This window comes from Saccoglossus kowalevskii, chromosome 3, assembly GCF_978046115.1.
Source record: "Saccoglossus kowalevskii chromosome 3, keSacKowa6.1, whole genome shotgun sequence".
Classification (NCBI taxonomy): domain Eukaryota; kingdom Metazoa; phylum Hemichordata; class Enteropneusta; family Harrimaniidae; genus Saccoglossus; species Saccoglossus kowalevskii.
Window position 1 is genome coordinate 3,409,381 of NC_140643.1, and position 15,892 is coordinate 3,425,272.

General features: G+C 34.5%; 1 protein-coding gene across 1 annotated transcript in view; it reads right to left on the reverse strand.

Moving 5' to 3' along the window:
• Positions 1-15,892, reverse strand: part of LOC102801326 (vezatin-like) — a 57,502-nt gene that overhangs the window by 9,969 nt on the left and 31,641 nt on the right. Inside the window, exons 6-8 of the mRNA XM_085496694.1 lie at positions 11,667-11,907; positions 5,064-5,129; positions 4,566-4,665 (exon numbers count right to left, since the gene is read on the reverse strand). Coding sequence (XP_085352820.1) covers positions 4,566-4,665; positions 5,064-5,129; positions 11,667-11,907 — 407 coding nt within the window. The remainder of the gene's footprint in view (positions 1-4,565; positions 4,666-5,063; positions 5,130-11,666; positions 11,908-15,892) is intronic.

Sequence of the window (15,892 nt, forward strand, 5' to 3'; positions counted from 1 at the left end):
ATCTATGTACCAAGTTTGAATGACAACTGACAAAGCATGTCCAAAATACAACATTTTCAAAAAACAAGATGGCTGCCAGTCAGCCATTTTGAATCGAATCGCTGAACCACTGCATGTGCATATGTCCCACATAAAGTACTAGGCACATGCAAAGAATGAACGGAATCGATCCACAGGATTCTAAAATATGACGGACAGACTGACGCACGGACACACGGACAGTCGGACGGACAGACAGACTCAGGAACTCACGGACGGTCGGGGACATGTATCCTAACATGTATGATCTATGTACTAAATTTGAATGAAAACTGACAAAGCATGTCCAAAATATTACATTTTCAAAAAACAAGATGGCTGCCAGTCGGCCATTTTGAATCAAATCGCTTAACCACTACATGTGTATATGTCCCACATAAAGTACTAGGCACATGCAAAGAATGAACGGAATAGGTCCAAGGGATTCTGAGATATGACTCCGGACGGACGCACGGACGGACGGAGACCGAATTATAAGTCCCCGTTTTCGGACTTCGTCCGAACGGGGACTAAAAATATCAAATTAATCAGTCTAACCATTTTTAAGATGACAAGAAAAAATCAGAAAATTGTCATGTGACAGGTCAAATGCATTAACATTCTAATTAGCCTTGTAATTTACTTTGCGCACTTATTATAGAAGGTTCATCAAGGGGTATGCAAAGATAGCCGCCCCACTACACAACTTGTTGAAAGGAGGGAAGAATGACACGATGTATGGAAAGAAAAATTCGTCAATGAAAATCAAGCTGTTATGGGACGCTTCTTGCGAGGAGGCTTTTGTTGCAATTAAGAATGCCCTAACTAGTGCACCTGTACTAGGTTACCCAGACTTATATAAACCCTTTGTAGTCGAAACAGATGCCAGTTTGAATGGCCTTGGTGCTGTACTTTCTCAAAATCAAGAGAATGGAACTGTAGTCTTGGCGTATGCCAGTCGTAGTTTGAAGACGAATGAAAGAAATATGCAAAACTACTCCAGCATGAAGTTGGAACTTTTGGCATTAAAGTGGGCCATTACCCAGAAGTTTAGAGACATATTTAGTTGGAGCAGAGTTCACGGTGTATACTGACAATAATCCACTAAGTTACCTGCAAACGTCAGCTAAATTGGGCGCAACAGAAACTCAGTGGGCTGCCGAACTAGCACAATTCAATTTTGTAATCAAGTACCGATCAGGCAAGAGCAATACAAGTGCTGATGCTTTAAGCAGAAAAAATGACCATGGCATTGAACCACAAACCGTGAGGTTTGAACAAGTTAGTGGTCATGTTATTCATAGTTGCATCCCGAGAGAATATGTATCCACACAGGTTCCAAGTGAACTTCAAACACAGATGTGTCAGTTGACATGAGACGTACTACTTGATGAAGTTCGTGTACGGTCACAAGTAATAAAGCCGGAGTCAACATCTACTTACCCCTCAAAACATGATCTGTCAAAAATGCAGAGGGTAGACGAAGTGATTAGTAGGTTCCGTCATTATTGGGATAGTAAGCATCCCCCAACAACAAGACAGCTGATGAAAGAGTCTAGATCGACTAGAAAACTACTTCGAAACTGGAAGAGGTGCAGGGAGGAAGACGGTGTTCTTTACCGTGTTGTGCATGATGCTGGTCAAGAGGTCAAACAGCTGATACTTCCAGAATCACTAAAGTCCCAACTATTTTCAGCCATTCATGACAGTGTTGGTCACCAAGCCACTGAAAAAACGGCAGCCCTCGCCAGAAGTCGATGCTATTGGCCAGGCATGCTGGCAGAAATTGCTGAACACTGTCAGGATTGTACTCGATGTATCCTGGCCAAAGCAGGTAAGAAAGTCCGTCCTACTATGGGATCTTTAACGACCAAGAAAACCTTAGAAGTTCTTGCAATGGATTTTACTGTACTTGAACCTGGTATTAATGGGATAGAAAATGTATTGATATTAACAGATGTATTCACGAAATTCACCCAAGCAATTCTTACGCGTGACCAGAAAGCCAGTACAGGTGCTCGTGTGTTAGTTCGAGATTGGTTCTTGAGGTTTGGAGTTCCACACAGAATCCACAGCGATCAAGGTCGCAATTTTGAAAGTAAAATTATACAGGCATTGTGTGCACTTTATGGAATTGCAAAGAGTAGGACTACTCCCTACCATCCAGAGGGTAATGACCAATGTGAAAGATTTAATAGGACATTAAACGATAGACTCCGTACTCTTCCTCCATTTATGCCTATAACTGTACTCCACATTCCTCAACTGGGTATTCCCCACATTATTTGTTCTTTGGTAGAGAGCCTGTTCTCCCTGTTGACCATGTTCTTGGCATAGAAAACAGTGATGACATTGGAAATGGTCAAGTTGAGGATTGGATTTCCAAGCATCATGAACGATTGATGGGTGCATTTGAGAAAGTGTCCGAGAAAAGCGAAAAAGAAGTGTTGCGAAGGAAAGTTAGAAATGATAGAGATGCAAAAAACACTGATCTACCAATTGGCGCAAGAGTTTTTTTACGCAATAGAAGTGTTAAAGGTCGCAACAAAATACAAGACGCATAGAACTCTACACCCCATAAGGTGGTGAAGCGATTGGATACTGGAGGCAACACCTATGTGGTAGAACCACTAGATGGAGATGGACCAAGAAAAACTGTGCATAGAGGCGAACTTTTAGACTCCCGAAGCCTGGTGAAAGATGTACACACAGAAAGTAGTAATGAAAAACATGATGTGACAGATGATTATGGTGATAATGTGAGTGAAGATTCGAGTGAGGATGAGTATGACATTGGCATAAAGGTTAGTTGTCTGGATGGCGGCGGTGGTAGTGCTAGACGTCATGACAATCAAACCAACAGATTTGTACATGGTGGTGATCATGCCATAGACAAAGTAGGGAAGCCTCTTTCTGGATCGTTCAAAGCACTTAAACAACCAATTGTGGAAAAGCCAGAAGGTATTCCATTGTCTGTTATATCGGGTGAGGATAACCCGGAAGAGTTAGTTGAAGAGCCTCCCACTGTAGCTGCTGCCAGTGAACCAGTAAAACTGAGACGTACAACTCGTGCAAATGCTGGAACACATTCGAATCTCCACCATCTACCCGAATCCGCGATCCAAGAAGTTAAAGCTACTCCACAAGTTGATCTACAAGTAATCGCTGATATCGCCAAATCAAATTTACTGTTTATGCAAGTGCTGTCAGGAATGGCACATAATGTTAATACATAATACTAATTCATAAGATTTGTAATTTTGGGCAGTGGACAGGTCTGACGGATCTGTATGGGAAATGTGAGACAAGCCTTGGGGTCGCACCTTGACAAGTGAGAGTAACCCTGCAGTCGCCCTTACTGGGGATACAATTATACATAGTTACACAACATAATCACACAGCTTTGTAAATCAACTGAAACGGTTGCTGAGGACATCAACCACTTAGGTAGGGAAGTGTGTGACAGGTCAAATGCATTAACATTCTAATTAGCCTTGTAATTTACTTTGCGTATGCGCGGTGGTGCTCAACTTGACATCCAGTCAGTTGGTCACTGAGATTTGCGGCGTGAGCATCGTTTTGAAACCACTGAGGGAAGACAACCCATGCAGTATTTCCCATCTACTTTCCACGTTTATGGATTTACTTTCGGTAAGATGATAGCTAATATTTGAAACGTATTTTGTAGCAATTTAGTGTAAACATTGTATATTTCGTTAACTTGTAAAAAACGAGTAGGAGCGTGTACCCATTGTTTGCACAGAACAACGTTGAAAGCCCATTTTTCACCTGTTCATCGTGGTAATTAGTTATTTGAGATACATAAACTTATTATGAATTGTTCATTTGCTTATTGTATTTGCGTAATATTTATGTAATATTTATGTAATATTTATGTAATATTTATGTAATTGTAGTTTTTCTAAATGAGAACTGGTTCGAGTTTGTGGCACTGTTTAAATGTGCGAATGGTAATGATTCAAGTTTAGCAGTTATCACGACTCGTTTATTTGTTCTAAATTATTGTAGGTGTGTTTGCGTGTAAAAAGAAACTATGTAATCATATAGGGCGTCACTGAATTGTACTGGTTGGGGTGAGTTTATATACGCTTTACTCTAGTGCAATATTATTTCTGTGACTCGCATTAGATGTTATTTATTTATATTCATGAAAAAAGGAAGTCTCTATGCGTCGACTTGAGTCTATTGAGAGACATGATTCAGTTTATTGTGTAGTTTGTACATTCAGTACTTACATAGTAGCTAAACTATTCTATTTACATATCATGGTTTCTACTTGGAATTATGATCTCCATACCTCCAATGGCATTGTATTAATCTTGACTATGTATTGTATTTATGTAGGTTTCAGTCGTGTTAACTTTCATAGTTGCTCATATTGGAAATTAAAAGAACGCATGGTGACTTGACATCTGCCTGGTGTCATATTTTCTGCGTTACAGTCACATAACAAAACAAGTTTTTTTTGGAGATATCAATACTTTAAAAATGTGAAACAATTGAGAAATATGTGGTAACCATTTTACCTGTCCACTGTGTATTGTCACTGTAACAATCAGAACAAAAACACAGTGCTAGTCTCCGAATGAACTCTGACATCTGATCATTAAAAAGTTGTGATACTGCCTGTAACATAATTGGGATATATGCAAATTAGTCAGTCACATATGGTAATGAAAATACTGCCTTCAATGGTAAATAATAACCTCAATAGTAAATAATGCTCTTAATAGTAAATAATGCCCTCAAATAGTAAATAGCTTTTAATGGTAAATAGTACTCTCAGTTGTAAATAGTGCCCTTCAAGAAATATAGACCCCTCAAATACTGTATAACACCTTCAATAGTAAATAATGCCCATAATGGTATTTAGTACATTTAATGGTAAATAGTGCCCTCATGAGTGAATAGCCTTTAATGGTAAAAATTAACACTAAATGGTTAATAGAGAGTACAATAGAAAATCAAAGATAGTTCAAAAACTTCTGTGTGTAGAATTGACCACAAATGAAAGATTAATGTACCTTTAAGGCACCTATAGAGTAGTTATCTGTTAATGCTTTCAATTCTTCTTCTACATTTTGACTTTCCTGGAATAAAAAACACACACTTAACAACTATATATAAATATTTGTGATAAATTTGAGGTATGTAAATGTGTCGAAATGGACATAGTGCGAGTGGTTAGTGCTAGTAGCACTAATCCGAAAAACTACTAGATCTAGTGCTAAAATGGCATTAGATCTAGTGCTAAAACGGCACTAGATCTAGTGCTAAAACGGCACTAGGTCTAGTGCTAAAATGTACATAGTGCGAGTGGCATTGATATCGCGTTGTCAACGACGTCAAGATATCCCGTAATTCTCTGAAAATAAATTAATATTTACGTAAAATTGTTGTATCTTTCATTCATTGGAAATGTGCTACAGTGGGAAAATTGAGAATGTCATTGTCCACGCTTGTCGTAATAGACCGTTGGAACAACGCGATCGGCCGGGAAACTAGCTGAAACAGTGAAACTGCAGGTCGAACTTCGAAATTTTTACAAATTGTGAATAGATATACTGTATGAAATGGTATTGTGAGGAAGTTTGTGTTTTCAACTTTGGCGAATGGAAACTTTATGTAAATGGTGGAATTCAGCGTTGATTTTTTTTTTAAATCGCTGATCTGCCGTTTTATTTCTGGTCGGCGCCACACTTAATGAAAATAGATCTTCGAAAATGAAATTATGATGCCATATGTGAACTAAATAAAAAATTAGTATACTCCTAGTCTAAGTCCCGGGTCCCTGTAAAGCTCGGTTGATGTTGTGTGTACTGCGACCTGTGAATGGGCATGTACATATTCACGCAATCCTGTTGTTACCTTGTATCACGGAGGAACTAACGGAATATGATGTAACCTCGCCGATTTTTTGATTTTTTATCGTGACCATATTATATATGTCTAGGCACTTTCTCTGCAATAATATTTTTAGAAGCCCTTAAGATTTTTTGTTGTAGACTCTCGAAATCTTGTTCTTGTTACAGTTGCTAAGTAACAAGTTCGTCTGTTGAATTTCCGGTTGTGAAATACGTATTTTAACCCTTCACAGCTAAACAAACCCAACTATAGCTTCAGCCATGAGAGCTTTTCAGTTTCAAATTTTACATAGATACCTACCTGTTAATGCAAAATTATTTGAATGGAGCCTTGTAAATTCTCCTTTGTGTTCACTCTGCCAATTGTATAATGAAACAATTGAACATCTTTTAGTTGACTGTCACCATGTTCAAAAATTATGGAATGCATTGCAGGCAGGGTGTAGTATTATTCAACAAATAGAGTGTAATAAAGTAAATATAATTTTAGGTATTTTAAATGATGACAATCTAATTTTGAACCATTTTATTTTACTGTTCAAAAAGTATATTTATAGCTGTAGAAGAAATGCTACAATCCCTTCTGCAATTGCGTTTAAATCACTAGTCCGTGAAAATAGAAAAATAGAGTTGGAAATAGCCCTATATAAAGGAAAGGAACAATATCACTATCGTAAATGGGAGCTCTTAAATAATAGGTTGGCTTAATACAAGTAAATTAATCTTATTTTTGTTTTTGTCTCACCACCGTATACCAGACAGCGTTTGTCATGTACTTTTTTTTTTTCCCAGAGGGGATTTTGTCATCTGCTCTGTATTTTTTTTTCTGTATTTCAGAATAAAAAAAAAAATTGTTATTAACATAAAAAAAACCAAAAAAAAAAAACAGTGTATGGTCGCTTTAAAAAAATGGGACCAAGACATCGTCCAGGGCGATTTTTCGGCAGTTTTTAAATTTATTTTTTAAAACATTTTGTCGTAATTTATCGGACATTTCAATCGTTCCTGACGCCTAAATCAGTCTATTCATGGAGCTAAAATAAGATCATTTTAGCTCCATGGTCTATTAGTATTTAAGTTTTTATTCAAGAGCGTGTTTATTTTGACTAGTGTAAGCTCCGTTTGGACAAAGAGCTGTTATCACTGTAAACAATGTTAAATTTTTCTTCTTATGCTAAGTTCATCTTTGAAAACAACTATTTTTTTATTTAAAAAAAATCACGCCATTTTCCCATCAAAATTCAAGCCAAAAAAGCGTACTACAACATCGGCAAATCTTTTTCGCGTTGCGTTCAATAACATTAACATATTTAAATGAGCTATGGTGATTTGAACGCGTTGGCATCATCCAGCATTTTGATTGGTTAATTAGCGATTTGACCTATTAGCTCAACTCACGCAAGAGAAACATGGCGGATACCCTACCGCATCGAGCGTTTATATGCGATCGGAATCATTTGCTTACGATGAAACTAAGTTGAATTTTATTTGAATCAACGAATATATTTTTTGTGCATTATTATAATCACTACTGAGTAATATTCAATGTTTGTGAAACGTAGCATGTTCGGATTGATCATCTGTGATCGCTTGCTGCTACGCAATGCAGTTGTGTTCGTTTAAAATATACTTTTGTTACCAATAAAATAAAAACAAATGTATTTGAAAAATGACACTGGGCGACACTGTAATGACATTCCAGGTGGTCTACTTTTTAATTCAGCAAGGATTATTAATTATTGTTAATTCTGCAATAGTTTCTTTCGTCTTGGGTGGCCCAACTGACGGCGTAGAAAGTCTGTGTAGTTAGATACAATGAACATTTCCCCCCAAAATATTTGATAATTATTTTTTAAAATTTTGAACCCCAAATAACCCATCACCTGTGAAATCCCAAGGGCGATTTTTCGGATGGCCGAATTTACGGCAGAATTCGGTATTATATAAAGAAAGTATTATTATGGACATCTCGCGCATATTGCCGATGTTGTCGGAAATAGATATGGATAGAATTATTGTTTACTATTATTACTGATACTGTGTATCGTGTTATATTATTATACTGCTATATACATCGTTTATATCGCCTAAGCTTGAATGTAACAAAACGGGATACGACTTTGAACACTGTGCTATGAGCGAACGTGAGAGGCAACACCACAATATTTGTATTGACCAATCACAGTATTGTAGATTTGTATCTAAGTTTCCCCGCTCGAATTCAGAATCCCCACGAGGGTATATAAGCATCCATTGTAATTGTTTCAGGGCTCTTCTATGTTATGTTCACGAATAAACAACTTGTGTTCTACTCTTGAAAGTATTGGTCTTGTCTGACTGCTGGACTGCTGGTATTATAAAGAATATTACGTCCAAAAATAAGACTTCCCACAGATGTTTTATACTGTTTGTAGTTTGCATATGAAAGTGGTTGTTGATGCCCCTCCTATTATTCAACGTCGTTGACAATGCGATAACAATGCCACTCGCACTGTGCACATTTTAGCACTAGATCTAGTACCATTTTAGCACTAGTACTTTTTCGGATTAGTGCTACTAGCACTTGCCACTCGTTCTACGCCCATTTCGACACATTTACATACATGTAAATTTACAACAAATTTAACTGGTAAATGCACACAACATGTCAGTATTGAACCATTACAATTGATATTGCCTCCATCTTAGTGTGTCATCAAATTACAACAAATCTAACTGGTAAATGCACACAACAAGACAGTATTGAACCATTACAATTGATATTGCCTCCATCTTAGTGTGTCATCAAATTACAACAAATCTAACTGGTAAATGCACACAACATGACAGTATTGAACCATTACAATTGATATTGCCTCCATCTTAGTGTGTCATCAAATTACAACAAATCTAACTGGTAAATGCACACAACAAGACAGTATTGAACCATTACAATTGATATTGCCTCCATCTTAGTGTGTCATCAAATTACAACAAATCTAACTGGTAAATGCACACAACAAGACAGTATTGAACCATTACAATTGATATTGCCTCCATCTTAGTGTGTCATCAAATTACAACAAATCTAACTGGTAAATGCACACAACATGACAGTATTGAACCATTACAATTGATATTGCCTCCATCTTAGTGTGTCATCAAATTACAACAAATCTAACTGGTAAATGCACACAACATGACAGTATTGAACCATTACAATTGATATTGCCTCCATCTTAGTGTGTCATCAAATTACAACAAATCTAACTGGTAAATGCACACAACAAGACAGTATTGAACCATTACAATTGATATTGCCTCCATCTTAGTGTGTCATCAAATTACAAAATTGCAAGCAGAATTTTTGGATCTACAAACTGAGGATGATCATATACTGCATGAAATTCTACAGCAATTCACATTAAATATATTCACCCTTTCCTCCCATTTATCCTACTGTAAGTATCTGATTGTCTATTTAACAACTGTGTAGCCTATTAGATTGTTAGATTTTTGAATGTTGTTCATGCCCACTGATTGACAACTGTATACATTTTGTGTAGTATATTTCCATCCTGAGATACCACACCATTCTGAACAAGTAACTGCATTATATAGCCTCTGTGATTTAGGAAATACATAAAATTTGAAGCAGTTTGAATAAGATCAGAAAAATTATGATACATGTGATGCATACACACACATAATAATAATAATCTTTATTGAAACCGTATCCCGGAGTGGGATCTTAGTTGAAAATACAATAAAGTAATACAAAAAAGATAAAAAATAACACAAGACATTCAAAGACAATAGAAAATAAAAAATAAAATTAAATTATTTGGCGGTTGGTTGAGGCAACTGGCATTTTAAGATTTTTTCTTGTCGTAATTTGAAACAAGTGTGGATGAATTTTCCTAGTTCAATGATTGTTTTGTCATTTTTAATTTTTAGTATATTTGTAAGTTTTTCGTCATCCGTCCCCAAGTTGCTTATATTGTATTTAATATTCTTGATCATGATTTCTCGTTCCTTCTTGTATAAATCACAATTGAGAAGAAAATGTTTTTCGTTTTCAATTTCCTGTTTGTCACAAACTGGGCAAATTCGGTCCTCCGCTAAAATGTTATTGTATCTGCCCCTTTCGATTTGAAGGGTATGAGCACTTATTCTGAGTTTTGTCATAGCTGCTCTATGATTTGGATTTTTGATTGTGGTGAGATATTTTTCATATGCAAATTCTGTTTTAATTTTCCTATAGGTTCGTAACTTGTTTTTATGGTTTTTACCTTTATTGTCATTGTGTAATGTTTCTGTACTATGTATTTCAAAGGATTGTTCTAGTTTGCGCGTTACTGTTTCAGTGATTTGTTTTTCATCAAGAGATTTATGGTTTTCCCAAATATTTCCCATATTTAAATTTTCTAAAATTTGTTTTATGTCTGTTACCCAGTTGTCTTTTCCTTTTTTATCAAGATGTATCCCAAGATTGTAAGCTTCATGTACTAGCGAATTTGGGTTAGAATTATTAATTTTGATCCAATATTTGATCATATATTTTAAGCTTGATGCTAGGAGAGGATATCTTCCCAACTCTAGTAGGCTTGCCAAATTACTTGCTTTGCTATTTACTTTTAGAAGGTATTTGCAGAAATGTATTTGTACTTTTTCCATTGGTGTTGACAGATTTGCCATTAGATGCGATTTATTGATGTTCTCGCTCGTCCAAATTTCACTGCAGTAAAGCATAATTGGTTTTACAATTGCATCGAACATTTTTAAGTATGTTTTGATTGGAGTTAGTTTTTCTGAGAATAGCATTTGTTTCATTTTGAAACATGCCTTCATTGCTCTAGCTCTGAGGTCTTCTTGTGCTCCGATGAATTTACCTGATTTGTGTAGTTTAATGCCGAGGTATGTGTAGGTTTTTGTATTTTCAAGTTCCTTTCCATCAACATAGAATTTTAGTTTGTCCTGTGATTTTTTTGACCTACTAAACATGATGATTTTTGACTTAGAGATATTAATATTGAGTTTCCATTTCTGACAGTAAGTTTCAAGAGAATTTATGGCATTTTGTAAGCCAGTATGTGATTGGGATAATACTACAAGGTCGTCTGCATATAGCAGACATGGGAGACTTGTGTTTAGGAGACTTGGTGGGTCATTATGAGCCAAGTCTAATGATGTTTTAATGTCATTTACATAGATATTGAAAAGGAGTGGGCTGAGTCCATCCCCTTGTCTAATTCCTCTATTAATTGTGAAGCTGTCTGTTACACACTGTTTAAGTTTAACACATCCTGTTGAGTTCAGATAAATGGATTTTATGATGTTGTAGAATTTACCTGTAATACCACTTTGGATAAGTTTCCAGAAGAGACCTAGATGCCAGATGGAATCAAAGGCTTTCTGGAAGTCAATGAAACAAGCAAACAAAGTCTTTTTGTTGCTCAGGTATTTTGTGGTTAGTTGTTTGAGGACAAATAAAGCTCAAACACAAGTCATCATTTTCAGACTGCGTTTGAACGGGGACTGATTAAAAATCTTTCATTTCCACACTGTCAACGATCAATTTTTATGTGTGTTATTGACATTCTTTGCAGGTGCAAATATGTCTACAATACAACTAATGTCTTAAAAACCATACATCCCAACAATCACAAAGGCTGTATATAATCTATTTAATCTAAAATTTATTCATTGACAAAATTATTAACTAAGCAGTTATTACTTTGAAGAAACAGAAAAGTAACTGTGGTGGCTCACAAGATAACTAACCTGATAAGAGAGGAAACACAGACCCAATTCTTCTAATGGTATTGTAGAAACGTAGTTACCAACATTATCAATCTCTGTATTTAGTGGGAATGTCTCCAGTAGAAGATAAGTTTGCTGCCTTAGGGAAAGTATCATATCTCTGGCACTGCAGAAAAGCAGTTTTCTAAGCACAGGACACTGGCGTTGAGATCTGTGAAAGAGACTCTGCTCCAATCGACCAATGGGTGTTTGAGGAGTAGCCCTATGTGAAATGAGAATACAGTTAATTGAGATGACACATTAAAGATATTTCACAAAGAAGACTTATTGTCACTGTCATACAATGGTAGACATAACAAGCTGACCATCCCGTCTCTTAGACACTTGTAGAACCAAGCAATTCTTAGCTGATATTTGCAGACAAGGAGTCTTAAAATAAAGAACAAGCCTTGCATGACACAGTCCCAGTTAGTTATTAAATTTAAGTTATATAGTTTTGTATATGGTAATATAGTATGAGTACTTCTCTATATTGAGAGATATTGCAAAGAACAACATCAATTAAAACAAAATGGCCATCGGTCAGCCATTTTGAATCAGATCGTCAAACCAATGCATCTGTATATCTATAACATGAAGTATGATGAGTACATAAATTTTAACACCAATCAAAGCATGTCAGAGATATGGCTCTAGAGCCGCATTCATTAAAACAAAATGATCACTAGTCAGTCATTTTGAATCGGATCAGAAAAACACAAGCCATGCATGGCACAGTTATCAAACTTCTTATATAGCTTTGTTTATAGTAATATAGTTGGAACATAAACTAGTCAGAGATATGGATTCATAAGCAGATGCTTGATTATGCTTGATATCATAACTTTGTACCAATGCCATGACTGATATTATTATAACATGGTACCTATGCCATGATTAATATCATTATAACTTGGTACCTATGCCATGATTAATATCATTATAACTTGGTACCTATGCCATGATTGATATCATTATAACTTGGTACTTATGTCATGATTAATATCATTATAACTTGGTACTTATGTCATGATTAATATCATTATAACTTGGTACCTGTGTCATGATTAATATCATTATAACTTAGTACCTATGTCATGATTGATATCATTATAACTTGGTACCTATGTCATGATTAATATCATTATAACTTAGTACATGTACCTATGTCATGATTAATATCATTATAACTTAGTACCTATGTCATGATTAATATCATTATAACTTGGTACCTATGCCATGATTAATATCATTATAACTTGGTACCTATGCCATGATTGATATCATTATAACTTGGTACCTATGCCATGATTGATATCATTATAACTTGGTACCGATGTCATGATTGATATCATTATAACTTGGTACTTGTGTCACGATTAATATCATTATAACTTGGTACTTATGTCATGATTAATATCATTATAACTTGGTACTTATGTCATGATTAATATCATTATAACTTGGTACTTATGTCATGATTAATATCATTATAACTTGGTACCTGTGTCATGATTAATATCATTATAACTTAGTACCTATGCCATGAATAATACCATTATAACTTGGTACCTATGCCATGATTGATATCATTATAACTTGGTGCCTATGTCATGATTGATATCATTATAACTTGGTACCTATGTCATGATTGATATCATTATAACTTGGTACCTATGTCATGATTGATATCATTATAACTTGGTGCCTATGTCATGATTGATATCATTATAACTTGGTACCTATGTCATGATTAATATCATTATAACTTGGTACCTATGTCATGATTGATATCATTATAACTTGGTACCTATACCATGAATAATATCATTATAACTTGGTACCTATGCCATGAATAATATCATTATAACTTGGTACTTATGTCATGAATAATATCATTATAACTTGGTACCTATGTCATGAATAATATCATTATAACTTGGTACCTATGTCATGAATAATATCATTATAACTTGGTACCTATGTCATGAATAATATCATTATAACTTGGTACCTATGTCATGATTGATATCATTATAACTTGGTACCTATGCCATGATTAATATCATTATAACTTGGTACCTATGCCATGATTGATATCATTATAACTTGGTACCTATACCATGAATAATATCATTATAACTTGGTACCTATGTCATGATTGATATCATAACTTGGTACCTATGCCATGATTGATATCATTATAACTTGGTACCTATACCATGAATAATATCATTATAACTTGGTACCTATGTCATGATTAATATCATTATAACTTGGTACCTATGTCATGATTAATATCATTATAACTTGGTACCTATGTCATGATTGATATCATTATAACTTAGTACCTATGCCATGATTGATATCATTATAACTTGGTACCTATACCATGAATAATATCATTATAACTTGGTACCTATGTCATGAATAATATCATTATAACTTGGTACCTATGTCATGAATAATATCATTATAACTTGGTACCTATGTCATGATTGATATCATTATAACTTGGTACCTATGCCATGATTAATATCATTATAACTTGGTACCTATGCCATGATTGATATCATTATAACTTGGTACCTATACCATGAATAATATCATTATAACTTGGTACCTATGTCATGATTGATATCATAACTTGGTACCTATGCCATGATTGATATCATTATAACTTGGTACCTATACCATGAATAATATCATTATAACTTGGTACCTATGTCATGATTAATATCATTATAACTTGGTACCTATGTCATGATTAATATCATTATAACTTGGTACCTATGTCATGATTGATATCATTATAACTTGGTACCTATGCCATGATTGATATCATTATAACTTGGTACCTATACCATGAATAATATCATTATAACTTGGTACCTATGTCATGATTGATATCATTATAACTTGGTACCTATGTCATGATTGATATCATTATAACTTGGTACCTATGCCATGATTGATATCATTATAACTTAGTACCTATGTCATGATTGATATCATTATAACTTGGTATCTATGTCATGATTGATATCATTATAACATGGTACCTATGTCATGATTAATATCATTATAACTTGGTACCTATGCCATGATTGATATCATTATAACTTAGTACCTATGTCATGATTGATATCATTATAACTTAGTACCTATGTCATGATTGATATCATTATAACTTAGTACCTATGTCATGATTAATATCATTATAACTTGGTACCTATGCCATGATTAATATCATTATAACTTGGTACCTATGCCATGATTGATATCATTATAACTTGGTACCTATGCCATGATTGATATCATTATAACTTGGTACCTATGTCATGATTGATATCATTATAACTTAGTACCTATGTCATGATTGATATCATTATAACATGGTACCTATGTCATGATTAATATCATTATAACTTGGTACCTATGCCATGATTAGTATCATTATAACTTGGTGCCTATGCCATGAATAATATCATTATAACTTGGTACCTATGTCATGATTGATATCATTATAACTTGGTACCTATGTCATGATTGATATCATTATAACATGGTACCTATGCCATGAATAATATCATTATAACTTGGTGCCTATGTCATGATGATATCATTATAACTTGGTACCTATGTCATGATTGATATCATTATAACTTGGTGCCTATGCCATGATTGATATCATTATAACTTGGTACCTATGCCATGAATAATATCATTATAACTGGTACTTATGTCATGATTAATATCATTATAACTTGGTACCTATGTCATGATTAATATCATTATAACTTGGTACCTATGCCATGAATAATATCATTATAACTTGGTACCTATGTCATGATTAATATCATTATAACATAGTACCTATGTCATGATTGATATCATTATAACTTGGTACCTATGTCATGATTGATATCATTATAACTTGGTACCAATGCCATGATTGATATTGTTATAACGTGGTACCTATGCCATGATTGATATCATTATAACTTGGTACCTATGTCATGATTGATATCATTATAACTTGGTACCTATGTCATGATTGATATCATTATAACTTGGTACCAATGCCATGATTGATATTGTTATAACGTGGTACCTATGCCATGATTGATATCATTATAACTTGGTACCTATGTCATGATTGATATCATTATAACTTGGTACCAATGCCATGATTGATATTGTTATAA